Genomic DNA, 27,778 nt, shown 5'->3' on the forward strand with positions numbered 1-27,778 from the left:
TTCTCGCGGTCCATTGTGGTCCTCGAGATGAAGCACGGTGCAGTTTTGGCGTATAGTTTTAAGCAGCCGGGCAGATACATTATTCATATTTATGCTCGCGTTCCTTCGCCTCCCCCCCCCCCCCNCCCCCCCCTCGCTGTGCGGTAATGCACTTACGTATATTTATAGCGGATTCCCGCTCGCAATTGCTTCGGAATTTCGCGCGAGAGGAGCGCGTTACCTCGCGCATTTCTTCCCTCCTCCCCGCGGACTCGCCAGTCAGTGTGAGATCCTCCGTCGATAGAATCACCGGGCTCCCGTATTTTCGTCCGATTTTCACATGTGTACAGCTCGCGTCGCCGACGTGGGTTACTTTTATTCGAATTGTGTCCACTTGAACGGCGAATTTCGAAACATCGGCAGCCGAGTCGGCGACCGTCAAGTCGAGGCCTGATCGGAAGAACGACGGGGATTTATTTCGAGGAAATTGCCGGTTGTCGATAGAAATAATATTTCAAGCGAGGATGAGACACGAACGATCGCTTGTCCGCGTGTACCGCTCGGTCGAGTCCGCTCGGAACGTCGGAAGACGCGTTTCCCTCCGAATTTCCCTCGTGAGGGCACTATGAACCGAATCCGGTTCTTTTGACCGAAAGTTCCGCTTTCTTTAACTGTAACGCGCTCGGTTTGTTTATTGCCGGACAAATTCAAGTTAACATTTTTCCCGTGCGGTCAAATGAAATTAGTTAATCCTGACAGAGTAATATGTTAGGCTTACGAGATTTTTCGCGCGTTTTCTTTCACATATCCCCTCTTCGGAGGAAATATCGCAGTGAAAATTACCACGAAATTCTGTAATGTTAGATCATAACCGGAATTGCAACTGAAATTACGATATGCTTCGTAATCTTTAGTAATATAATTCGTTGTACACATCACTAAAGATTACAACACGCATAATAATTTTGTCATAATTTTGGTATAGTCCAACGTTACAAAATTTTGCGGTAATTTTTACTACAATATTTTCTCCGCGTTCCACGTTTTGTGCAAAACGCTATACTTCATTCCTGTTCCTTTGTTATTCAGAAAAGATAAGTTAGGTCCACGTGACCAGTGTTATTGTCGGTCTGAGCCGGTGAGAAAACTGGTCTCCTGCCAGCAACCCTTCAGTCTGAGAGGCCTATGATACTTCAGCATCAAGATCACGGGTGCTAAGACCGTTCTACAATAGTGTGAACGTTGACGTAAGTGGTTGTAAAGTGTCGTAAGACGCAGTTGTAAACTAGTCTCACCGGTTGTAAAGTGTATTGTGAAAGATGGTTCAACTTCATCTTTTACGACTACGACAGCGTGAGACGAAAGAGCCGACCGACCAGAATGCTGTTATCCATGTGTCCATACCGCTACCATTCTTTAAGTCGATATATGGAAATGAACTTGAAGACAATTCTCAAGCCGTCTCAAGCTTTCCATTGTACAGCGGACTCCACTAATCTTTTATCTATTTTAAAATTTAATTCGGGCTTGGGGGAAGTTAAAAAAAAAAAATTAGTGGCCTGCAATGATGTAAATTTGACGTGAGGCCTATTTTGAGACGATTTTGTGCTAATAATCTTTAGACGTTCTATGATTACTGTCCTATGATTATTTACAATTTGAAGTGTAGAAACTGGTTTAAGATTGTAAATACCTATTCGCAAATTCTGGCCTTTGTAACCACAGTATTCACCAGCGAATAGAAAACAATAACATACTAGACGTGGGATACATACACTAGCAAATAACTGAAATTACTGAAGGCACCCCAGGTAGTGGAATTGTGTTTGTCCGAGATGCAAACATTTTACCATGTTATTGATGGCCTGAAGAAGATAGGAAATGAATGTTCTACAGGGTAGGATACGTAGTTGTGCGTTCCGAGCTTTGAGCCTTGAGATAGAGTGATGTCCGGAAACCTTTGGGACGAGTAGCGTATATAATTAATAAAATTAACTTGTATTGCGGTCTTATGCCGAGTCTTCGTCATTTCGTTTCAGTCGATTATATAAACTAATCTTTTATTCATTAATAGTATACCGGAGCTGATTTATATCGAAACCTGTGCGTCATTCCAACGGAAGGAGTCCCATTTTATATATTTTATAAGAATTTATTTTTTATAAAATATAATGGTACATTCAATATAAATGTATCGCTGCAACTGTGCGTTACATTAGTTGAATATTGACATATCGGAATAAATGTCAATTTGCGCGATTTTCTCGCGAAATAAATGAATTTCCGCGGGTCAGTTGATGGGAAAGTACGAAAACAATTTGGGCCGCAAAAAGTATTAATTTGCAATTTGCCAAATTAATCCGCAACTTATGAAGTTAACGTGCTTATCGTACATATACCCAATGGACGTCAATTAATAGCAGCACAACATCGACATTACATTTTCCCACTCAGCAACGTAATTGTTACGTAACACACGCGTTATATTGTATTTACATTGTCGGGCGGGAAATTATAACATCGATGTTACGTTACTGTTCAATTCGTCTTCACTGGGTAGTTCTTTATCTAGTAACTTCTCGATTTCACAAAATCAGACATTCCGAGTGAAACACGCAAGATAAATAAATTCCGCGGTTTCGCTACTTTTTTACATATCGATATTTATTGGCAGACGATTCCGTGCTAGGATCCGGCCTTGCGAGGACCAAGGGAGAATTGGAGTTGCTTTCTCTCTTTCTCCCCCTCCCCCTTCGCCCACGATCTTGATGTCTGTACCTCTTCTGCGAAACCCGACGACGACGCAATATCCTCCCACGTGGCATTCTTGCCGGTCTTCTTTCTTCCTCCTTTCGGATAGATTGGCTCCCAGCACGTATTCGCATTTTCCATGCCGAATCGCCCGCGAGACTTCTCTCGGAGAAATCCTCCTCCCTCGTTCTCCCCCTTTTCATTGTACACGGGGTGAGATGTCCGAGGGAGAAAGGGAGCTCCAAAAACGCGCGTATCTGTCTGTATGCGCGTGTGTGTCTGGCGGGAGTTCGTTTGGAAAACACGCGCGATATTCGAGTCACGAGAGAGTCGGGTCTCGGCCAGGTGGGCGCATAATAATTCACAATGACCGGAGAGGGAGGGAGGGAGGGACATTTTACGAGTTTTATTTACGGCCGCGCGAAAACGCATATACACCGCGGGCGGGTGTGATTATTTCTGAAATTTTCCGCGCGGCGACGGTCGAACGGTATCCCGAGCAAACAAACGGGAAGAATGAGCTCGCGGTTGTTCCCGGCATCCGAGGGGAATTGCCGCCGCTCGCGGACGTCGCTGCCGGGCTAGCAGCCGCTATATCGTATTCCGGCCGGATCGCTAGTTGCGGATACAGTTTTACATTTAATCGCCGGGTGCTCCTGGAGAGCTGAACGCTGCGTCGCGAGAACGTAAAAATCCGCGACGAGGCGCGCGGGACGAAATTAACGCACGGCAACGTCTCCCGATGTTTTTCCATAAAACGCTGCTTTTTTCTTCAACGAGGCGGAATAGCCTTTTAAACGGGACACGCTTACAACCTTTTAAGACCTCTAAGAGAGATTTCCCGCTAAAAATATAGAGCGTTAAAGTTTCGTCTCGTATTACAGACCCAGCGTCGAGGCGTGAGCGAGAGAGGGAGGAAAAGAAAAGGGTGGNGGGGGGGGGGAGAGCTTAGCTTCGCCCGTACTATAAAATAATCTTGTCTGTTTAAGTTAATGGTAAGAGAAGCGATCATAAAACTTGCTCTCTATAGAGGGAAAATGAGTTTGCCGCGAGATTCCGGTTGACGGGGGAGGCAGCCGCACGGAACGTATCCGTCGTAAATTTGCGAAGCAGAAAGTCGAAGATATAAATGCTCCCCTCTCCTGCTCCCCCTCTAGTTGCCCCCCTCGTGCTCTCCTTTCTCCCGCAAGTTTATCAGAAAATGACCTCGGGACGCGCCCTCTGCCACCGGCGGCACCGGTTTTGTATGCCCTCTCAGTATTATACAAGACGGATCTAAAGTCTTTACCCCTCAGGTTCTTCCTCGATGCTGTTTCGTCGGCCCGTAGAACGCCCGGCTCTTTTTACCGGTAGCGATATTAGCTCGAACCGGCGAACTTTGCACGCTAACGAAAAAACTGTTTCGCCGGATATGACGCGCCGGCTAATTAAGCGCGCGTTTCGCGAATATATTCGACGGTATATCGGGCGCGAAATTAACGGGACAATGAGCCTCGTTCATTCCACGTTCGACGATACGCACGGCAAATTGCGGTCGGATGAAATGCGCGTTTTCACACCGATAACGGACATGCATTCCGAGCCGAGGGAGAACGTCCACCCTTCTGCCGGGCCGCGTGATCGGGAGAATTCTTTCAGTAGAAGTAATTACAAATTGATCCACACCGCGTTTAAAAGTGGCACCGAAAGTTATATTTGTCGTATTAGTAATATCGTGTGTATATATCGGCTTCTGCTGCGTATCGTATTAACTATTTGTTGTTCAGACAGTGAAATCAATGTATGTAGGAACGTGGTTTCTCTTGATAAATAAAACAATGCTGTAAAATACTATAAAAAGTACTAAATTTACGAATGGCCCTTGTGCGCTACTGAAAATCTAGCGCTAACGGGCGAGATATTCTCAAAGTAGTGTCAACTTTGACTTCAATTATCCCAGCTTCCGTACATACGGTCGAGCTTTTCTTAACCCACGTAGATCGTGTTTCGACGAGCACGCCGTTAAAGTCCGAAAAAATTTCGAAGAAGATGAACTGACCGGGACCGACTAGCTTAAAATCGCGGATAGCCGCCGGCTGCGGGTTTCATTACCGCTATCTCCCCGGGCAGGGAGAGACGTGCGTCGGGACGGTGAGAGAGAAGTCCGAGATATTCATCTGCAATTCTTCTCGCGATACCGTCCGTCGAAAGGAATTAATCTCCGCCTTTCGTCGGCGCGCGATCGCACTTTTATTGTGGTGCCCGAGCGCGGCGTAATTACAGGCGAAAATACCGGCGCGTCGCGACGCGTCTCGACGCGACGCGGCGCCGGGTTTCAGTTTCCGCGGTGAAACTCTATCCGCCCGCTCGCGCTACTCCACCCTCTTTGACTCCGGAGACGCTTCCACGAGCTGGATGCGTTTCTCGTCGGAGCCGTATAATGGCTGCCGACGCCGACAGGGGAGTTTGTCCTTCCGCGTGCGTCTGATACCGTGGCGCACCGAACAGAAATTCGAATGCTCCTCGTGTTCTTGCCGTGTACTTAAAGTGTGAGGGAAAAAAGAGAGAGAGAGAGAGAGAAGGGGGATGATAGGGGCGGCTTAAGGTTCCCTTCGGTCGTTTCGTTTGATGGCGTCAGAAGCGAGAAAACGCATGCCCGACATTCTCGAAGTACGTCGGAATAAAAGAATATGTCCGTACGTCCGTAAAATGGCATTTACGAGCGATCGAGTACATTTGCAATCTTTTAAATATCCCGAAAATTTTTTTTCTTCCGCTGTAACGGGTAATAAATAACTAAAATTAACGTGACACGCAATAACTTCCTTTTTAGTCCGTCTTTCCTCACGAATTGGTCGCGTTAATTTTACGGATATTTACCGTTTGTTAAAGCAAGAGGGAAGTTTAGGGAGTATTTAAAAAATGTTGCGGAAACACGATCAATATCCCGAGTAAGAATTTCGCACCTGTGTTTAACCTTTTAGTTTTAATTTTAATTTTACAAACGGTGGGAGCCAAGATGTAGCGAAATAGGTTTCGATTCTGGTGATATAATTTATTTCTTGTTTTCTTTATTTAGTCCCATGATGTAATTAAATACACTTCTCCATCTATCTATTTATCAAACTATCCTTGGTAAATTATTCTTTTATAAAACCGTCAAAATAGCCTGAAAATTTCGACTCGGGATCACTTGATGAACATGCCCCTTCGTTTCGACGTGGCAAAAATTTGGGATATTCTCTCGCTCGCTCACTCTTGACGTCATTAATTAAGATGACTGCGGCGAGGAAACAGGAGCCTTAACATACCGGCGAAACATCATCGTTAATGGAACCTACGTTTCTTCATTGTGTACCCGACGGGACGGAAACCGACACGGCGCGTGGACAATATGTAATTTCTCTTATTAATCTCGTTGCTCGCGGCGTCTAATCACGACACGCGCGCGTTGCACGATGTTGCATTGCCTCACGGAGCTCCGCTTTGATCCTCGCCCGGAGTCTCCGTGTCACTGCGCACTGGAAACATTTCGATTAAATCGCCTTTCAGAAGCTTTAAAGATGTATCGCCCATTAGTGCCGTATTTTCAGTGGCGCGTCAAAGGAGCCATTCATAAATTTCGTATTTACCGAGCGAAATTACATTTCTATATATTTATTATGCTGTCTGAATAATAAATGTTAACGCTACCTAAATAAAAATGTTGAGACTAAGTTGAAGTAGATACACAGGGTGTCCCAGCATGAAGAGAACATCTAAATCGCTGCTTGCTATATTATACTATATTATAGTTAAATTACTTACATAGTGTCAAAAAGAAAATGTCCGTAAAACGATTTTCCTTCTACGATATTCCTCCTTTGAAATCATTTAAATTGCGTTCTAAATATTTCTCATATCATTAAAAACAAAGGAGATATTTAGGTGTTTCCTTTTTATGTTGAGATATCCTGGAATATACGCACAATAATATTAAAAATACGAAAATATTATTTTGTATTGTTTTTATTAATGCTATTTTTAAGGATTAGTTGATCTAATAGTGTGCAATATACAAAGCACAAATGCACGAATAATAAAAGATACATAAGTTTTTTAATATGTGCGTATGTATATGCATTTTGAATGTTACCATAAATTTTCAAAACAAAATGGTCAATAATTCTGAAATTTGCGTTCAATGTCTGCATATTAGTCTTTAATACCATAGTAGTTTTTCATGAAAATCTTATTTTTAGTTTAGTTCGGAAGATATTAAAAATAGAAGTTGTAAATACAGACGCTCAAGGAACACGTATAAAAAGTGTCAACTTTAGTTACGACTATCTCAGCTTTCGAGCGGCCAATCTATTTCTAATTGCACGAGTAATGAGTTAGATAATATTTCAATGTATACGTGGTGCAAGTTTCATCGAATTCTTTTCAAACTCGTTTCACTTTACAACCTCCTTTAAAGTGGGATAACTTTTGATACAGGCTCTGAATTACCGTCAAACTTTTGGCGCCACCTTTTAAATGCAATGTGGATCAATTTGTAATTTTTTTCTTAATTCTCTCATTATTCTGAATGATGAGTGGTACATCCTTAAGTCACCCTTGAGAGGCTCTAATCACGCGTATCCGTGTCGCGCTGTGCTTTTGCCGGTGCGATTTCGCTGGCGTTTCGCGCCTGGCCGGACGGATAAACCGTTCGCAGGCGCATAATCGCGCGTTATCCAGTTGTGAATGACGAAATTATACGCCGGCCGAAGAATTAGCGAAATCAGTTTACGGCCGCGCGGATAATCCCGTGACGAGCGAGCGACACGCGACGCGCGAGCGAACAGGCTTATCAAAAGTTAATTGCGCCCTCCTCCCCCCGCCCTGGCTGTTTTATTACATATTTATGCGCCGGTCTCGATGATAAAATAAACGCTGCTTTGATATTTATTCTTGCGCCGATCGAATTGATCGTGCATAAAGTTTCGTTACGTTAAAACGGAATGCTTAAAATGCAGTAATGCAGCGAGCGTTGCGCATCGCGGGAGAAATTATCGCGGGACTACAAGTACTTACCAAAGGTACTGAAGGACTTGCTGAGAGAGTCAAACGCGATCGTAGTATCACATTCCGGTGTGCTGAAAGAGAAATTCACTAATTATTCGCGAAGAAATCCTCCGGAGTCTGATACTTAACCCTTTGAGTCTCAGTACATCCTTGATCCTGCCGAGGAGCACAACTGCGCTCCTCGTGGGACGAGAGAAAAGTGTACTTGCGTATCAATATGCAGTAAAGAAACATTTTGTATTTGCGTTAAAATCAGTCCCTATTAAAATCGTCTTGTACTTCAGTGTCAATTAACATATTATGAATGCTAATTTTGTGTTAATTTTTGACATATTTCTGTCACTTTTCAACATATTCGTCGTGTGTTAAATTAACACAAAAATTCGTACTGACCGTTTGGGACATGTGAAATGCGCTAAATTTAACACGAAATTTTTTATTATGTGGCTCTCAATGCGCTGATCGCGTAAGTCATGATAATCGCCGCAACATGTGAAAGAGATTCATTATATCGAAAGAAATTCCAGGGAGAAGTTCTAAACAAATCAAGGATACATCCGCATAAACATGTTAAAAAAATCATGTTAATATTCCAAACCAAAATTATAACTGTAATTATAAAATATTTTATGACGAGGAACTTTTCTTAAGATAAGGCAAATTTTTCCAATTTCCCTTGCTGAAACTACTTTTCAAATCAAACTTCCGAATCATTATTTACACCTCTACCACCCTCAGACTCCTCTATTAAAAAAATAACACCAAATGTCCAAAATAAAAAAAACCAGCCCTTAAAGAATTAAATCTCGACTCGTGCCAGTTTCCGCTCTGCAAAAAAACGTGGGAAGGGGGGGGGCAAATTTCTTGTGAAGCAGCCTGTAGGAACGATAACACATCGGGACGACGGAAAGAAGCGAGAGGGCTAGCAAGGGAGTCTCCTCTCCCCCCGTTTCAAGGCGGAGTATCACTTACGACGGCCGAAACTGTTGGAGGCAATCGGGCGTGCCCTCTCTCCCCCCCCCCCCCCCCCCCCCCCCCNCTCTTACGGGAGGCAATACGCGTCTCGCGAAATTAAGTTAATCGGAAAGAACCAATTTCTCCGGGAAGTACTGCGGCAGTGCTACGGGCGATGCCTTCCGAATCAATACTCGCTCGTCGTCGGCGAGGCGAGGAGTACCTTCGGTGTACACGCCGCAAAGCGGCTTAGGCATTTCAGAGCGGCGAAGCGCTTTCTCGTCGCTTGTCGCTTGATATTTATGACGTCTAAGTGTGTACCTTGGGCGCTTCCCTCCCCACTGCCGAGCGAAACTTAACCGGATGTCAGCCGCAGCTATTTTCTTAAACTTCGTTGGACTCGTTAGCGTGTAACGCCGGCACGCGCTCGGCGGGTATTTGTCGTCGCAATTAACGGCGACCGCCGGGCTCCTTATTAATAAGCCCTTCGGATTAGACGGTGTACGCTCGCAATTTTAACGAGCGACCTCGACGTGTTCCCTCCGTCCTCGCCGGCATCGTAGCCGTCGTCGGGGGAATCTTTCGCGGGCTGAGGTGCGCCGCGGTATAATTCATGCATACCGTCGTTATTAGTTTCGTGTTTTACGGATCCGCCGTCGTTCATCTCCCAGGGGGGATTCGGCTGACTTTCGGCGAACTTTCCGATGAAATTAGTCGAGGGATGGTAATAAGAATTGCCGGCGCCAATCTGCCCACTTCTGCCGCTCGTTCGTCCGACGATAGTCGGAAGGTTAGTGATTTTTACTACAGCGCTACAGCGAGACGGAGCGGGTGATTGCTCTTGATTGACAGCGAATTTTCATCGTGGGTTAATCAGGATTCGATGAAAGTCGCCCTCGATTGCGTTCCGGCGGGCACGAAAGCCCTACCAGTCGGCGTCAGATATGCTGTCAACGCTTCAGATCATCAAACCGCTAATCGAATCGATATTTTATAATAAACAACGCTTCTCTAATTTATACCCGGGACTCAAGCACAACCGTCGGGCGAAGATTACCCGGGATCGTACTTTTAAAACTGCCAATCGCATCCATCCTCCGCTCAAGTCGGCCACTCAACCGCGGTGTTCAGCCTCTGTCTCGACATTATCGCGACATCGGGGCGACATTTTTCTTCTCACCGGTTTTACTTCTCCTCCTGTCCTCTTTGCGCTCGCCGAGTCATCGACCGGCGAGGAGAGCACCGCTCGTGCGATTTCCATCCGATGTTGCCGGCTGAACGGCGGAGCCGTTAAAAAAGTTAGGCCATAACCCGGCCCTTTCGGCAGAAGGCCGTGTTGGAAAGTTCGACCGCGATAAAAGTCGTTGTATTGAGTTAAGTCGCGCGATGGCCCGCGAGAGCCATCAGGACTCTTCATTTCGAGCACGCCCGTGCATGCTGCATCGTCCCGTTGGATAATATACTCAGCCCTTCCTTTGTAACCGGGCTAATAGCGTTCTTATGCTTTGCCGAGTAAAGAGAGCCGCCGGAGGGGCGGAGGGGTAGGGAGGCACGGTGTGTTACATCGCTGTTAGATACCTGCCGCCGATCAAAGGCGGTATATATTTGCGTTTCAAACAAAGTATCGCATAATCTCATCGGAAGTCGGGATCCGGCCCCTCGCTATCACCCCCTCCACCCCTTCTCCAACCGATCGCTACTGCGTGTGTGTGTGTATTTTTCGCTACACCGCTCTGACTTTTCCGAACATTATCCTTTCAATCGAACAGGAATCGCACGAGAAGCGGCTATTTAAAAAAAAAAAAAAAACAGCAATTGGCTCGTCACGAACGTTTTGAACATCCATGGTTTCCGCTTTTGTGCACGCGCCGATGCGATCGAGGATGTCACGTGACGCGCGCTTGCCGGTGAAAGCGACGTTTTCCCCGCGGAAAAAGGGAAGCAAAATCCGCCCGATGTGTTTCACGCTTGCCTCAATCGCTCGTGCCGGCGATGTCAAATAAATGTGCCATGTTAATAACACAACTCTCCCGCTATCTCTCTCTCTCTCTCTCTCTCTCTCTCTCTCTCTCTTCTTCTCTCTTCCTCTTTTTGCTTCCGTATCGCAAATATGCAGTTATATAGATGACATGTTTGTTAAAAAAGAGAAAAAGATAAACATCAAACGGTCTTTTATTAAATCATACGATCGTAATTAGCTGGCTGACCCGCGCGGAGGAACTTTTTAATATCCTGCCGGGGGTGATTCCACCGCGGGGAGAATGCGTATGTTATTTTGTAACGAACAAAAAATACTCTGATTGTACACACACACACACACACACATACATACACAGACACACACACACGCGCGTTCATTCGGCGAGCGTCTCTCGGCATGGAAGCGTCGAAGCGCTCACGGCGCTTGTAAGTCCCACGAGATGCGGCGGCGATGCGTCGCGAATCCAACATCGTCGCATCGACCGCGAAATTGGCGGCTTCGATACCTCGCTCGCCTCCACGTCGCTCCGTGACGCAGCCACGGAAACGGTCGAAGAAAGAGATATCCCTTGCTATGCTCACCTGCGGGAATTCCGGCTAACCATATGGAATCGGCGCGACGGTGTCGTAGGAAAGAAGGTTGTTATAAACGGCCTACGACCGGCACGACGCCCGGCCTGCGAACTGGGGCGGTGCCGCGGAATCGATATCTGCTCTCACTCTTAACGAATTTTGTTCACCGGTGAGCAAAAAAGGAAGGAGAAGAACGGAAAAGGGGAGGGAGGAAACAGATGGATACGTAGACACGCGGGAGGGGAAAGAGGCATCGGGAATGGAAATCGGATCGCGCGTGCAACGGGTGGCAAACGAATCATCGTCGTTATCTGACGGCATATTGCTAATTGTTGCAATTGAATTCTGTATTTTCTGCTCGGGAAGTAAGAATAAAATTATAGAATTAATTGTTTCATTTATGTATGCAATAACTATTAGCATTTTGATTGTCTTTGGGAAATAATAATATTTTATTAACGACTGGATGGAGAAAGATTTATATTTACAGAATATGTTCGAATCGACGACCATTTGTATCGGAAATTCCTGTTGGATAAATTTTTCTCTCATTCTCATATTTCGAAGATATTCAATAGTTATCACTTCACTCTGTATATTTATTCATATTGTAGCAATATGTAAATGTTTGAATGATGTTTGCAATATGTAAACATATTCTCGAAAATCCCGATTTCACAGATATTTGTTTGTAGTCAAATATATGTGCGAAAATAGCTTCGAGGGGTCGTTTCACCTCCTAAACATACAAAGGAAGAAATACTCTTATTTTTCTAGCTTCGCTGCAATAACTTTATTTTCTAAGACCGAGGAAGCATTCTTATAGAAAAATACGTATCTCTTATTTTTTGTTCTATAATGAAATGATTTTCTTAACTTGGCTGCAATAAGCTTATTTTCTAACATCGCATTTTCAAGATACAAGTTGTAAACATCGCGTTGTAAGTAGATGCAGACGCGTTGCGTCTGCCCTCTGCATTACGTCTGGCCGCAGAGCGTCTACATCCACTTACGGCGCACCGTTCACAGCGCGTATTTTCATATATGCCTTGCGATTTCGAAGATTTTCCTTACTAAATTTTCGAATTTTCAATATTTTGGTATCGGGAAAATATAATAAACGAAGAAGTAGTACACGAAAATTTTCTGACTTTTTGGCGTTCGAGTATGACACTCATAATGAGCAAAGAAATGGTATAAGTAAGAAAAAACTTACATAAAACTCAAACTAATTCTTATTCTTTATTATATTGAAAAATATAATTTAATGTAATATGATATAGAATATAATATAGTATGTTTCAATATTGTACAAAAAAGTAATACAACATAACATCTTTTTTCGGATTTCAGAGTCTCTCGAGACACGAAGTCCACCGAGACCAGATAGTAGATTCCGGAATGGGATAGCAGACCGAGAGGAATCCTACGGTTTGAGAGCTCAGCCAGGAATTTTATTTTTTAATTTTATTTCTCTGCGTTCTTTTAGCCACAATCCAAACCAATTTATTCGAGAATCAAACCAATTTTGCGAAGGTCCGAATTATTTTTCTATTTGCGATTTTTGTCAGAAATGACAATAAAAAAATATGATTTTAGAATATTTTATTTTACGTGAACTTGCACTATGTACATTACATATATGTTACATATACATTACATATTTGCTTGTGAGAGGATTGCTTTAAATCTTGAATGTATATGAGAAAGCACACATAAAGAAAATATGTATCTCTTGTTTTTGCCTTCTCTACAATATAATTATTTTCTGAAATAAGTTTTTCGATATCGTGGACAGACGCGTCTGTTGTTACTTTCTCGCATATTCTATTTTAAAGGTATTTACTTAGAATTTATTTCGTCGGATTATCTTCTAAGGACTGCTTGCAATTCTAAATGTATAAAGAAATGTATCTCTTTTATTTATGCCTTCTTTACATTAAAATTATTTTCTGAGATCAGACTTTCATGTATGATTTCTAAGAGCGTCGAGCTATATGTTTGTATAGTATACACGCGTGTCTCTTTTGCGTACGGCTGCTCCGTATACAAAGCTCCGACATATTCAAAGCTCCGAAAAATCGAAAAGAGATACTTTCGAACGTTTGCTTGTCAGCATGATGCATCGTGAATTCAATGCACTGTACACGCGCGTATTTAAATAACGCTGTAATGAAAGATGAAGGCGAATGGAAGTGAAAGTCAATTTTGACCGCTAATGCATCTTACGGACGGTATCGGTCTATCGCTTATTAATTTTGTATAATCAGCTCGCACACTGTGAGGGATGGAGCTACCGAAAATGTAAAAATCGAATTCCCGCATTTTAATTGCCATTAAATGCCAAAATTAATGCTCCCCGTCAGTGCAATTATGCTGGCGTAATTTTCTTAAACGCAATTTTTATCACCACAGCTATGAGAAATGTGTCCTCCTGCTAAGTAAAGCTCAAAAATGCAGCCTTTAATATCGCACGCGTCTTACTCGCATCTGCAATCTCCTCATCAGGACAAAATGACCGAATGTAATATAAAACACTCGACGATCGACGGATTTTGGCTCGACGTTAAACCTTTGATTCTACAACACAGAGCTAAGGTGGCAAAATACATCCAATTTCAATTCCAATTATAGTATCCAATCAAAGTAGATATTTATTGGCCTAAGTAGATGCAAACTATCTTTAAGGAAGTCTTAGCGCTAAGTACCGTATTTTTAGTGGCACATCAAAGGGGCCTCTTATAAATTTACTATTTATTAAACGAACAAAATTTTCTATACATTTACTTCAACCAAATAAATACATGTTAATTTGGAACAAAGCTGAGTTAAATGTATACGCAGAATATTACAAATGCGAAAATATTACTATTTCTTTTTCTCATTAGTGCTATATTTACACATCGATTGATTTAATAGATATGCGTGGATAATAGAAAGAAGTATATAAATGTTTAAATGCATCCGTAAAGATGATTGAAATTTCTGTCACACATTATTAGTCCGATTCACTTTCGTACTATGTATATATTGCAGGTTTATCTTATATTTGGTCAAACACTCAAACGCTTTTTAAAAGCGTCAGAGTAGCGTCAACATTCCGATTCGGGTCGGGCCGCCGTAAGGGTAGCGCGTCGATATTTACGAGTGTGTTTTCTTCTAAGTTACGGAACGTATTCGCGCATAAGGCCAATTACCGGGGAACCTCCGGGATAATTTCGAAGGATAGTTCCCGCCGCCGGCGGCGTAATCCGATTTAAAGAGAGACGCCGTCTTGAATCGCCGTTGACTCGGCGAGCGAGGAAGGGAACGTTACATGGTTAATTGTAACTTTACAACGCGCCGCTCTCTCACAGGGCCTTTTATCTCACGGACGCGCGGCCGAAGCCTCTTTATCCGCATGCATCGCTCGGGAAAAAGGTAGGGTTACACGTGTGACGAGGCTACCAAGATAGGTGCATCGCACTCGCCGTGTAATGATAAAAAGCTGTACACGCGGAGCAAAAAGGGCCTTCCCTTACCGGCAAAACAAACACGACGTCGGCAATAAAACGCGAGGCAACCTTTACGGCATAAATAGAGCGAAAGAGCAACTAATGGCCCCCCTCTCTCTCTCTCTCTCTCTCTCTCCCTCTCTTCTCCGTCATCCAGCGGAGTGGCTGAACTCGTAAATATCCCTGCCGTCTTGCCCGCATTTATTCGTCGATCATCGTTGCTATCATCATCATTTCAGAATCGTCTTCGGCGCTGATAAAAGTCCCGAGTGGGCGGCGAACGCGGGGGGAGAGCGGCTGGGAAGAAAAGAGCGACGCAATAGAGGCTATTTAATAGCGAATTATCGAAACTATCCGGCAGTATTATTAACGAGCCCTGCTTTCGCCGGGCGATCGATATATCGGCTTTCTTCCACCGCCGGTAATATCAACGACATCGGCGCCATAAGAGTGTCATTATTCCTCTGGAGATGCTCACGTCCGGTCGTCGTTGGGAATCACGGCCCGAAATCCGGGTTCCCTCTCTCACGGAGGACGGGGAACTGTCGTCCCGCTCGTCTCCTTCGGAGGACTCGCGACTACCGAGACGAAAAATGTCGCGGCTTCCTTCTTTTTACCCTCGGCGACGACGATCCCAATTCAAAGCGTCGACGAGCGGAGACACGTGAGAGACTCTTTCCCGAAATTCTTCGGGAGAAAGGAAATTCTCAGATACAGCTCACGTCGATTACGACGGCGGTTACGTCGCTCGGGGTAATTTCCCATCTGACGACGCGTATACGGAAAGAATGTCTCTCCCGGTGAAGAAGTTATCATTCCCTTCGCGAGGAGATATAAAGTATTTATGATACGTAGAGAGCGAATACGGCATAAGTGCTATCTCGAGGGTGCTCTCTCCACCCCTCTCGTTTCCATCACTCACTTTCCTACCCGCCACATCTACCGGTTCTTGATGCACCGTCCCATTTCGCGCCGTATCTCACCCAATCCACGTCGGCCGTGCGCGATTAACCCTCTATCGTGCCTTCTTGTATACTTTATAACTGCGCGCGCTTGAAAAATGATCGTACCCTAAATACCGAACACGGATAGGACCGACCGGGGTGAATGCAATGCGACTACACGGTCTGCCGAATAGTTCACGCCGGTGTATGTATATTGACATTGAGAGAGAAACATTCGGCATTCGTAACTAACACTGGCTTAGAGAAAAATATTCTTTTTTATTGCTTTAAATCGGACGATCAGAAGGTGTTTCTTCGAGACGTTTCGAAAACGATGCCGCGAGCCGAATTTCACCAGCACGTCAGGTTTTCGAGATAATTGAGGTTTCAAGTGCAAAAAATGGCTTTCTTGAGTTATTTGAGGTATTTTTGTGAGAAGGATTAATGTTGTCTTGAAATCTGGAACAGAAGTCATGGAATGTATTATTCATAATTTGGAGTATCTTCATATTAGAAATAGCTCCTTTAATTCTTCACATAACATAGTTAAAAAATAAGATTTAGAAATAACAAAAAATGCATTTTATAGGGGATGAACGAAGTAATTTTTTCTGTAAACTAGTGTGATCATCATAGCGGAAGAATTATAGTCAGGCGAACCACTCTTCCAGTAAGTATGGTAGTGTCAATGGCAATATCTTTAATATTATTCTAAATTATAGACTTTCCGCCAGTAGTATTTTCAAAACGAAACGGTAAATAATTCTGAAATTTGTAGTTTACGATGTAATCCAGTAAGCATCAACTATTAGTAATGTAACATCAATGTTATAATTCAATATTAATTTCAATGTTATAATTTTCCACTCAGCAATGTAACTTTAATATAACACGCGTTATATTACATTTTATAACATTGGAGTAAGAAATCATAACATTGATATCATGTTACTTAATTAATTAATTATGTTAATTCGTGTTTATTAGGAAGTTAGATTATCTTTGTTTTGTAACTTTAGTATATCATGAATAATATAAGTAAAACCTATATTGAATAATAATTTCAATATTGAGTAATAATATAAACCCCTTTTTCTCGATGTGTCAGCTTATGACGAAAACCTTGCAAATTATGAGAAGAGTATTCTTGCTGAGACTAATTATAGAGATTTAATTCTTGACAGGGTTAACATTTCTACTTTACTCATATCGCTTGCCAAAAGTAGCTGCTGGAAGCCCGTAGAGTCTTAGATATAAATAGAGAAGCGGAGAAAGCCGGTTTTGGTCATAGCTGAGTCTGAGTCATGATTCAGATGGCATTTTCTTGCCCGCCATGTCTAAGAATATATATGATATACCGGTAAGTTACGACATTTTTATTATTGAAGCTAATCTTTTGCAAGCTAACCTCTCTTCCTTACTCACTTGCTCCAAGTATCACCATGCAAATAATACGACGATTCTCGATAGTTGAGCCCAATGACACTCCTCCTCTATTCGAATCTAGGACTCGAGTTCGTAAAATCGGAATGCGGGACCTCGAGGTGCAATAATGGCGTCGCATCCGGATTTCGACGATCGTCCCGGGCCCGCTCCTTCGTCAATCACTTTTCATCGGTTCCCGATACATTCCTGACATTTCACGTGCCGTGTCGTTTTCCGGTACAACTTTATCCAATTAGTTAAATCGACGCCGCTATGCGCTCGGCAACAATGTAGCGAGGAATTGTTATAGCCTGTCATGGAAAACATTAGCCGTATCCACTTTAGCAGTGTCACGTGAAATATTCCTCCGGCTTCCACAGTGTTCCAGTTTCCGCTTTCAACTCCGTTATTCGCGAGTCACGCGTCCTTCCGTTTCGCACGCGCAATTCGCAGGGTGTCCCATTTAATTGTTACACGTCGAATAATTCTGCCATTTTTACAGATACGAAAAAATGGCCGGGAAAAGAGTCATTTGATTCGAAAGTACGGTTCGAACGCTACGGGGGAAATAAAAAGGACATTTTTACCAGAGAGGCCATTTTCACAAGATGATTTCTCACTCCGTTCTCCCCATCCTCGTTAACCGTGTACTTCAGCATGAAACGTCGAAGCGAACACTGCCAGCTCGCGTTTAAACTTCACGCTATTGACCCAACGGAAGCAATCCCCTAATGATATACGCGAGACTTCGCCATCGAGTTACACGCGGCATTTCTAAGTCGCCATGAGGAACAAAGTAACGAGGGAGGGACAATTAATTTTCCATCAGTCATCTGGTATCTTGGGAGTTGATTCATCGTGCCGACGTGAAAACAATCGCTGACAAAAGCATTGTACCGAAGTACAAGCAACCCCATCTTCGGACACCACATGAATGCCATTTACAACTTGCGACAGCGACTGGAGGCGAGCTGTTGAAGAGTTCTTGTTAGCTAATGACAGCTAGTCGTGGCCTATCATAGCTAATTATAGTTAATTGTAGTTAATCATTGCTATCATCGTGCGCTAACAATAAGAGCGTGCCGAATTATACGGCCGATATACACCAAAGGCGACTTTCACCGAGCTCGGATTAAGCTAATCTGAGGTTGGTGAAAGTTTAATTTCGACGTTTAATTTATTTTCCACCCTCATTATCTCTTCCCGAACGCGAGATATCGAGCCGATCCGGTCACAACTCGCCGCAAAGTCTGCACCGTCGACCCAGCGACCCAGGGGAAAATTTGCCCAAGGACGTTGCTTGTGTTTACGACACAAAAAGGCACAACCTCGCGAAAATGTGAATATTCCTAAGGGATTATTTGGAATAAATATATAAATTTGTAACAAAACATTGTGCTTTCTTCCGCCTTTCCTTTCGAATCTCCAAATTCCGCCGAAACGTCAACACCAACGAAGAAGTGACGATAAACGTATTATAAGGAAGAAAAGTCCGCACTTTATCCGCTCATTGATTCCATTATTAATCCATATTAATTACCTTACACTTGTTCATCGCACTTACTCTGTCCACGGTTGAGCGAGTTACACAATTAATGCGTTGCTAATTAAAATAGAAAAAAAAGGTTAAATAACGCAAATAAAATAAGAAGATAACGGAATGTGAAATAATTCCGAAACAGGTAAGTTTCTGAAATAACTCCGAACCGCGTGGCGCATTATAGTCTCCGGGCTCTCTTGGTTGGCCCTTCCAGTACGATGGAATTTGCAGAATTAATTTCCCGCGGAAGAGCAACATTTCGAGCAGGAAGACGACGTTAAAAGCGATGATGGAACGGCACGCGACAGGCGGATCGCTGTGAGGTCAAGGGGCGCGCGTTCGCGCCCCCGAAAATCAGGTTGTCGTTTACATGCGTCGCGCTACTTCATGTTGTACCTCGGCCAATCCGCAGCGGGCTCATCCCCCGTGCCGAAAGTTCCGGCATAGTCCGCAGGATCTCCGGACTGGTCGGGGCGCGGGGGCGCGTTATATTTCCCGAGGGCCATGTCGATGAGGGAGAAGCTGCACCCGGGAAACACGACGGCGCAGTTCTTGCCCTCGTGGCCGGCTTTATGGGCCTGGGTGTACGTGTGATGCTCCTCCGGCTCGAACGAGAACACTCTCTTCAGGGGCAGCCTGTAACGAGAGGCGCTGAATGAGCCGCTTTCGGGGCTGACTACACCTCCGAGGATCTGCCTACGTGGACGACGATCGGGAATCGTAGAGTTCCTTGAACACAGAGATCTCCACGATCATGACAGATTTTTCATTGGCTCCGAACTACTCCCGAGCAAAATGGCGGAACCAATCGATGCTCGTGTCATATCCCCCACTTCGGGTATCATTACGCGCGGAAAGAACCGGCCAACTAACCAGTTGTATTTTCTGCAAAGTGATAAAGTGTGAAATATTGCTCCCTTGATTGTCAGTGATGAAAATTCTCGTTATTTCGGACCCCGCTGAAAAATTGAATTTTCTCGTCAGGAAATATTTGGTTACATTAGAGCCCTTTTAAGCGATTTTATCACTGAAGCGAAATGTGTAATTAGGGGTTTTCGGGCGTGATGATTGTTGAGTTCGATTTGCAAAATGTTGCCTCAGAAAGAAGATATGACTGTTAGAAAAATGAATTTTTCGAATTTTTCAGTATTTTTCCTATATTTCGTTATATTAAAGTTTTTAAATTAATTAAATATATGATATTTAATTAATTTAAAAAACTTCTACATTTATCGCAAACATTAAATTTCAATAAAAATTTACTATATTAGCCGTCATTTTGGATTTATGACAAAATATTTTTGAAATTTTTAAAATTCTTTAGTTCTTTTTCATTTAGTATTTATTGAATAACTTCGAACCATAAAATACTTTTAATTGTTTACATGAGATAAAATGTAAGAAACAAATGTCAAATGAAAAAATATCTAAGTAAATTAACACAATATGCGCATTTACTACGATTATTATACGTTACAGCTTTACTTTATAATAACTAGAGTAAGTAAAGTAGAAGTAAATGGAAACTACCGACGCCATTTTGCTTCAGAACTAAAGATTGTCCAGATCCCCGTATTCAAGAGACTCTAGGGAATCCGCCTTCGAATCTCCCCTCATCGTCCTCTCTTCGCTCTCTCTCTCTCTCTCTCTCTCTCTCTCTCTCTCTTTACATCGTCCGCCGAGATATTATATCCGAAATATCTGGCCAAAAGCAGAGGGTCAGCCATTCTCAGGCGGGCTACCCTTCGCGGAAGATCTCTCTAACGTTTTGCAAATTGCGCATTCTTGCTCGGGGATGATCAGCAGGTCGCCCGTAATGCTTGCTCGGAGGGGATAATCGACGGGGGAGGGGGAGAGGTCCCCTTCTCAAAATCGTTGGGTCGAACGAGGCTATTTTGGGCTGTGCGTGAGTCTGGTCACGTTTTTAATTCGTCGTTGTCCCCGCCGTGGTCGTTTATGTTCGCGGAAGGGGATCGTCTGACGTTTTATTTATCCTTCGTGCCTCTCCTTCTTCCTCCCGGCGGCGAGGAGGAAGACGCGTTCGTCATTCGTGCTTCAATTTAGAAGCGGCACTAGAGAGTGTGAATTAACGGGTAATATTCCGGGGCGAGTGTTCCGGCTGTACTTTGCGTTAAACGAGATCGTCCGAGAGATAGGGAATTTAATTAAAACTACATTCACGGCGTTTGAGTTGTCTCACTGCGCTACACATTCTTACGGATGAGGCACAAGTGTCGGGCACGAGGCGTCGTCCGTTTCGTCGCGCGAATTTATCCCTTCGAAAAATTACCCCGTCCGTTCGCACACGCGGGTGATAGTGCGAGAAGTTCCACACGACGGGCGGTTTTGGAATAAACGGGTCGAGTGGTGATAACAAATTCTTTGACCAATTTCGTGATTTTTTCGACAAAACCATCGAACACAGGTAATTTTTACGCGAACTATTGAAAACTGAAGGGCTTATCGCGAGCCAAGCTTCGGAAAAAGGAAGAAGGTAGGGGAGGGGATGGGCAGCAAACCAAAATGTATTGTTTAATTAATCTCGAGTGGGCAGAATTTTAATTTGCAGCTGAATACCGTCGATGCACAGGTGCGCATCATTGAAATCTGAAAAGTCTCCGTGGCGAACGACAATTTCTCCGTTAATCGAGTTTTCACCGAGGGCAGGCCGATTTTCACACCAGCCGGGAAATCTGTCGTTAAAACACGAGCCATTTATTCCACGGCCCTCCCAGTGAGGGCCGCAAATTTGCCGCGAAGGAAGCTATCGTTACTCATTCTCCGTTATTTAACTCGCATCCTCTTTAGCCCAGTTATCTGCATCTTCCGCCGCATTTGTTATTTTCTCTCACCCGCTGCGCTCTTTTGAGCCGCGCCGTTTCGAATTGTGCAATTGCGCGGCGCTAAGCGCTCGCGAATTCTTCTGGAATAAAAAAAGCCAAGAGGAGAAAGATAACGGGGAGATTTTTCCGAACGCGACGGGGCAACAATCGACGACCCTTCGAAGCATCTTTGTGCCGACGAGTTTCCGTTTCCGTAAAGAGGAAAAGGAGAAGAAATGAAGAGAAAAAAGGGGGAAACTTACGAAAACGATATCCTCATCATCTCCTCCACCAAAGTGTTTCCTTTCGGCATTAATCGCTGGGACGCCTCACAGAGCGCTCGTAAAATACATGTCCTACCGTTGAAGCCCATCCTGGAAAGAGAAGAAGAAGAAAATAAGAAATTATAGTACAAATATATTCTGTCGTTTTATTTTCATACTTTATACTATTAATTTACAAAAATTAAAATTAAAATATATATTTTTCAAACTATATGTAAATAATATTTTATTTTACTTTATTGCCATCTTTTATTTCAGCACATAAACATAAAGAGAACATAAATAGAAACAAATTTAAATTAAAGAAGGATACGGTTTATGATACGATATTTGTTGACCAGTGCTTTCATCGCAATGTATACATCGTAGAGTGGCTGCATCAACATTCCCGACTGTTTTGGACAGAGAGTAAGAGAGAGAGAGAGAGAGAGAGAGAGAGAGAGAAGGAAAGAGAAAGACAGGGAGAGATAAGTCACGAGACTAATGTCGAGCGGAGAAATAAGATAAACGAGTGATTCGTTATACGCGGTTACGGCGAATCGGCGGGCCCGAACGCATCTTACGATCGGCAATTCGAGTAAATGCCGACGATTTATTTCGGAGGGTCCCTTTCGCGATGGGAGGCCGGAGTTTAACAGAGCAGATATCCGAGAGATGAGATAGAATTAATGCCGCCGGTCTAACGCGGACGCTCCCGATATACCGCTTTATCCCTCTTCTCGTTCTTTCGCGCTACGGTAAACGCCATCCATCAGCGCGTATTTTCGATTTGTGCGTATCGCAATCGAGGCGCGCGCAATTCATACAAATTTTCCTAAACGCAACGATTCAGCTTTCGCGCGTGATTTGTACACCGGAGTCGCGCGTCTGCGAGACGGGCCGACGTCGTTCTAAGATTCGTCACTCGAGTAAAAGTTCTGTACCCGTCGTAAGGATACTTTGGACAAGACAGGGCCGCGGAGTAAGACGGAAAAACGCTGCATAAAAATAACTACGCTATTAGTTGCGAGAGGGACCAATATTTGTATATAATATTTCGAAATATTGTACCAATATTTATTTATGTATTATGTCTTCCTTGTTCCTGTTATTTCTTCCTTTCTACCAAAAAATATTGGAATATTCGTTTCATTGGATCAAACAAATATCACTTGAAGTACTTGGTAGTACATTTCTTCCGTACACGTAACGTAATGCTAATGGTAATATAATGGAGAGATTACGTTTTTCAAAGTATTATTCACTCAACACCGTCTACTCTATTATTATATTATATTATTACTCCGTTATATTATTATATACTTTATTATTATATTATATTTGATCCACAATGAATAGACAGCGGCTCGATCACAAAACTGATTTCACCATTCAGTAAATAATCAGCCAATAACGAGCTACGAAACTTAATCTAGCCTATATTACCCAGTAACTACTAAATATCAGTGACATCGTTATTTAATGCCCGACACAATAATGTATATGTTACACAATATACACGTTATGTAACATGCATATATTACAATAATATACGTAACATGTATAATATTGTGTCGGACATCAAACGTCGATACGTTACTGATATTTGATGTTTACTGGCCGGCTAATAGATTTTGAATAAAATCTAGGCTAATTAAGTTTTAACTCGGCAGTGCCACGATTCCGACGCGCGTCGGTGTGTTGCGTTTTGTCCCGAATAAGAGTGCTCAGCGGCTGTCGCCCAGAAGACGACAGCCGCGTATTTTATTTCGGAGGTGCGAAGGGACGCCACCGACGAGAATAGTCGAACTTCCTTGCGTGGAAAGTAGAAATCTGGTTATGATCCCGACTATACGTGGAAAAGAAAGAGAGAGAGAAAAGGGGAAGGAGGAGAGGAGGAGCATTTTCCTATGGCCGAGAAACGGATAAATGGCCCGCCCGGCTCGTTCAGAAACAACCCCGTTGCCTCTACCATCGGCCACTCTGCGGCCGTGGGAGCGCCATCGTCTGATTCATGCCACCCTTAAGCCGCACCAATGATACCACCAACACCGGCCGATCCCTTATAAACCACCGGGTGACGTTGCTCCCGCGTATATACATGTTCGTGTACACACACACAGAAAGCCCATCCCTTGCATAAGCGGAGCATCCCGGCGGCGCTATAAGACGCCGGGCATAAACCGCCACTTTAGCATCTTCTCGGCGAAGGGGTGAATGATTTCATGCGGATATTAGCCGCAATACTCCAACACGCCGGCCTCGTTATCCCGGCGGTAGGGTGGGGAGTAAACGACACGGTTAAACGTTAAACGTCGTTCGATAAATGTTTCTCGAGGCGTCTCACACGGGGAACGTGAGATGATAAAAATGCGTCGCGCGGGATGCCGACAGATCGACTGTACTTACGACGAAGAAGGACCAAAAGGGAAACGAACACCTCGACCCGCACTGAGAGAAAAATATTTCCTCTTTGTAACTATAATCGTAGTAAAAGAATTATAGGATTTCAAACGGATCTTGATAATTGGGAGGACGTGTGAGAAACGATTGTAAAATTACGGGATCGGGCTTTTAACCGCTAAATCAAAGTTTAAACTGAACCGAATGTAGATAAGATAATAGTTCTAAGTGCACCTTTAAATGTTGTACATCATAGCGAGGATGAATTCAGATCCCTTAAAGCGTACAGAGATTTTGAGAACGATGGTATGTCATATCGTAATAATTATATAGCTCTCTGTAATAATAACTTCTTCTGATAACTGAGATGAAACTGTGATCATTAATTTGCCGTCGTATGCATTATTTTCAAGTTCTTATATGTAATTATAATATCGTTTTACTAACATGATTGTCAACGGTGTAAAAAACAATGTACAAATTCTTAGGCAATGTATATATTTACACACACACACACACACACACACACACACACACGCGCGCGCGTAATGTTTCGATGATTGAATTATACATGTTTTTAATCAAGAACGTGTTTAATTGGTTACATTTTTGACGATGATGGTATCTATTTATTTAAGAAAAATGCCATACCAGATGTCTCACATAACGTGTATACTGAAAGAAGGATTTGCTGCGACAAAGAAATTTATATAACAATATATAATTTATATTTATATAGCATAATTCAAAATTCAATAGCTACTTAACGTTTAGTTTGGGACAGTTTGACCCGCGAGTCCCTAAACTAAGGTTAAGGTCTGTTCCTTTCCACTGATCCGCAGTGCGGGCACCGACGAGAGATGTAAGCCTGGCCGACGCGATAACAACGCGTCCGTACCGTTTTACCATCCCTGTGGAAGGGGGTGGAAGACTACTCCGGCGTCATTATCGAGATATATCGGCTTTTCTCGTTAATGTAGCCGATACGTCGTACGGCATATATACGCCACGATAGATGACACGGAAAAGACTCGGACGAGTCCCCATAAAGAGGCAAGACTGCCGTTCGATCGCGCCACAGCCACTAAAGCCCGCCGTTCTATTTTATTATCGAGCGTGTCTCCTCCTGTCTTCTCTAAGTCGCGCGAAAATTCGTCGCTTCCCCCCTGTCCCTTCAAGACGTTGAAATCCAGGTTAATATATCCGGCGACCGTGTGACGTTGATCCCGGGAAAATTGTTGTCTTAACCGCCCATGAGTGTTATTAATTGTTGTTGTCAGAAGCAGGATTAATTAGACCGTAATTTAAACCGCATCAATCATCAAATTGCCGGATTATTGTCGTAGTTTCTTCAGCGGCCGACCGCACTCTCTTATCTCTCCCTTCCCTTCCGCCCCCTCTCTCCCTCTCTTACACGTGTTAGTGAATATTGCGTTAGTGAATGTTGTATATTGGGTCCGGGATTGGGCGGGTTAATTCTTTTTTGGCTAAATTAAGTTAAAAGTTAATCGCTATAAATTAATTAAGTATATATTAAAAGTTACGTAAATAAAATACTGACTTAATTAAAAGTTGAAATAAAGATTTAGCTTTATTAAAGTAAACAGGTAAAATGTTGGAGATAAGGTTAAAAATTAATTATACGAATATATGAAATATTTTAACTTAACTAAAAAAAGTAAGTTAAAGTTAAGTGCATAAGTAACTAAGTTTAAATTAAAAGTTAACTCATTTAAACGTAACTAAGGTAAGATAAAAATTATTAACCTTTAACTTAAACTTAGTTACTTTTCATGCATTAATTTTAAATTATTTATCTTTCTTTAGTTAAGATATTTCATATATAGCTTAAGTTATTAACTTTTTAATTTTTTAAGTGAATTACTACTCAATCATCGTCGATTTCTACGACAGAGGTTCACAATCAGCTTAGCTTGATTATCAGGATTTTACTTAAATTTTACGTTACATTTTATTTCAATTAAATACAATTCTTCCGATGGAAATAAATTATTCGTCAATGAAGAAAATCGCTTCCCGCAATATTTCTGATAAGAATGACGATTATTTGATTGATCAACTATTTATTTTCACCGAAAGCGCTGAAGTAAAATTCGTAAAGTAACGTAAAATTTCAAGTAAAATTTAACGTTAGATTTAAAGCGAAATTTAAGTAAAATCTCAAGAGAATCAAGCCAAACTTGTCGTATTCTATTATAGAAAATCGAGAATAACGAATTGGTAGAGAAGTTGGTGAAGCCCAAATTGAACGTAAAATTTCAAGTAAAATCGAAATGAAATCAAATATCGGACCTTCCGATCCTGCCAGCATTACATAACGGAATAAAAGTAAATGGAGCCACGACACACTCACGCGTTCATGATGACCTCCAGTTTGTTGTAGAGCTCCCGCCGGTGTCTCCTCTGCAGATAATAATACTCGGACTTGCGATACTTCTTCCTGCCGGGCACGAAGCGATACTTGTCGTTCCATCCTGAATACTTCACGGCACCGTAGCGGTCGTGCTTGCTGCCGGTTGGAATTTTGTCGTTTCTCAGTTCAAGAAAGGGTTCCAGGGCGGGCTTGCTTTCGTTGGGCAGGTCGTAGGAAATGCCCCAGTTGAGGCCCTCAGTGAAAATGTCATCATCTGGCGTGAGGGTGTGCACGGTCATGCAGAGCGCGATCTGTTGTGCAAGTCCCCCCCCCGATGGGTTTAATAAATAATAATAAAAGGCAATAATTTCGTCGTGTATGCATTCCCGATCCGGGATTATCTGGCAACAAGCGCATTCAGTCGGTGAGCAATTAATTATCGAGTTAATTATTGCACAGTGGCGCAGTAGAGCGACGCCCATCCATTGCTCTCTCCCCTTCCCCTCGCTCTTTTGGCACAACTGAACAACGTTAAATTACGTTTATTATATCTGCATTTAAATTAATAATTATCGCGCGATAAAAGTCCGCCGCTGACAGGGCTGATGCGCGCGAACGCGTCGAGAGATAATGACGCGTCCTTCGAGAGCGATCGAAGGGCGGTTTCAGGATGACGGACGCGGGAATAGATCGCGACACGTCGCGCGATACTCACGGAAAACGTGGAGCCCTCTGGAAAAACGACGTAACGGCGTTTCCTGGAGAGCGTGCTCGTCGCTCGGTACTCATCGTTCGCCTCGTACTCCGACAGTATCAGGCAAAGCGCGAAAAACACGAAATACCTGGCGCGGTAATCCATTATTACCCTGCAAAAAGCACACCGTTCTATGGTTGATCGGCGGCTCCAAGTGTGGCGGGTGCGTTTTTATTAAAGAGCGAGCGAGCGAACGTCGCACGGTAACGTTCAACAATGCCTTCTTCCGGGAGGAAGAAGCGACAAGCGCCGATAATGTATCGCCTCGGAAACTGAAATCGCAATTAAGCGGCGCTCGTCGTTCCATCGAACATCTAGGCGCGCCGACATTAGTGCTGCCAGTGTGACCCGGATGTTTCTTTAAGGGAACCCGGGGCATAATGGGAGTACGATCGGTACTTTTTCAACCTATCGAGCATCCCTCTCCTCAGCTTCCCGCCACTTCCCGCCATTACGAGGGCAAATCGCGCGGGAGGATTCTTCTGGCGGCTGCC

At 43.3% G+C, this 27,778-nt stretch overlaps 1 protein-coding gene across 1 annotated transcript; it reads right to left on the reverse strand.

Moving 5' to 3' along the window:
- Nucleotides 1-1,098: 1,098 nt before the first annotated feature.
- On the reverse strand, nt 1,099-27,389 carry LOC106742163. The gene is made up of 5 exons (XM_014614851.1): nt 27,246-27,389; nt 26,531-26,841; nt 21,754-21,864; nt 19,065-19,304; nt 1,099-1,204 (listed from the first exon to the last, which is right to left on the reverse strand). Exons 1-5 carry the CDS (start codon nt 27,387-27,389, stop codon nt 1,099-1,101), a joined length of 912 nt encoding a protein of 303 aa, XP_014470337.1.
- Nucleotides 27,390-27,778: the final 389 nt, after the last annotated feature.

The sequence above is a fragment of the Dinoponera quadriceps genome, unplaced genomic scaffold (assembly GCF_001313825.1).
Source record: "Dinoponera quadriceps isolate SergipeBrazil2010 unplaced genomic scaffold, ASM131382v1 scaffold3, whole genome shotgun sequence".
In the NCBI taxonomy this organism is placed as follows: Eukaryota; Metazoa; Arthropoda; class Insecta; order Hymenoptera; family Formicidae; genus Dinoponera; species Dinoponera quadriceps.

Excerpts from the sequence above, each read along its gene's own strand:
- LOC106742163 (XM_014614851.1), bottom strand. The coding sequence starts at position 27,389 with ATGGATTACCGCGCCAGGTATTTCGTGTTTTTCGCGCTTTGCCTGATA. Across the intron at positions 26,842-27,245 it reads CAGAGGGCTCCACGTTTTCC|ATCGCGCTCTGCATGACCGT; the intron begins GTGAGTATCGCG and ends CTTGCACAACAG. Across the intron at positions 1,205-19,064 it reads CCCGCTGCGGATTGGCCGAG|AACGGTCTTAGCACCCGTGA; the intron begins GTACAACATGAA and ends ACACTATTGTAG.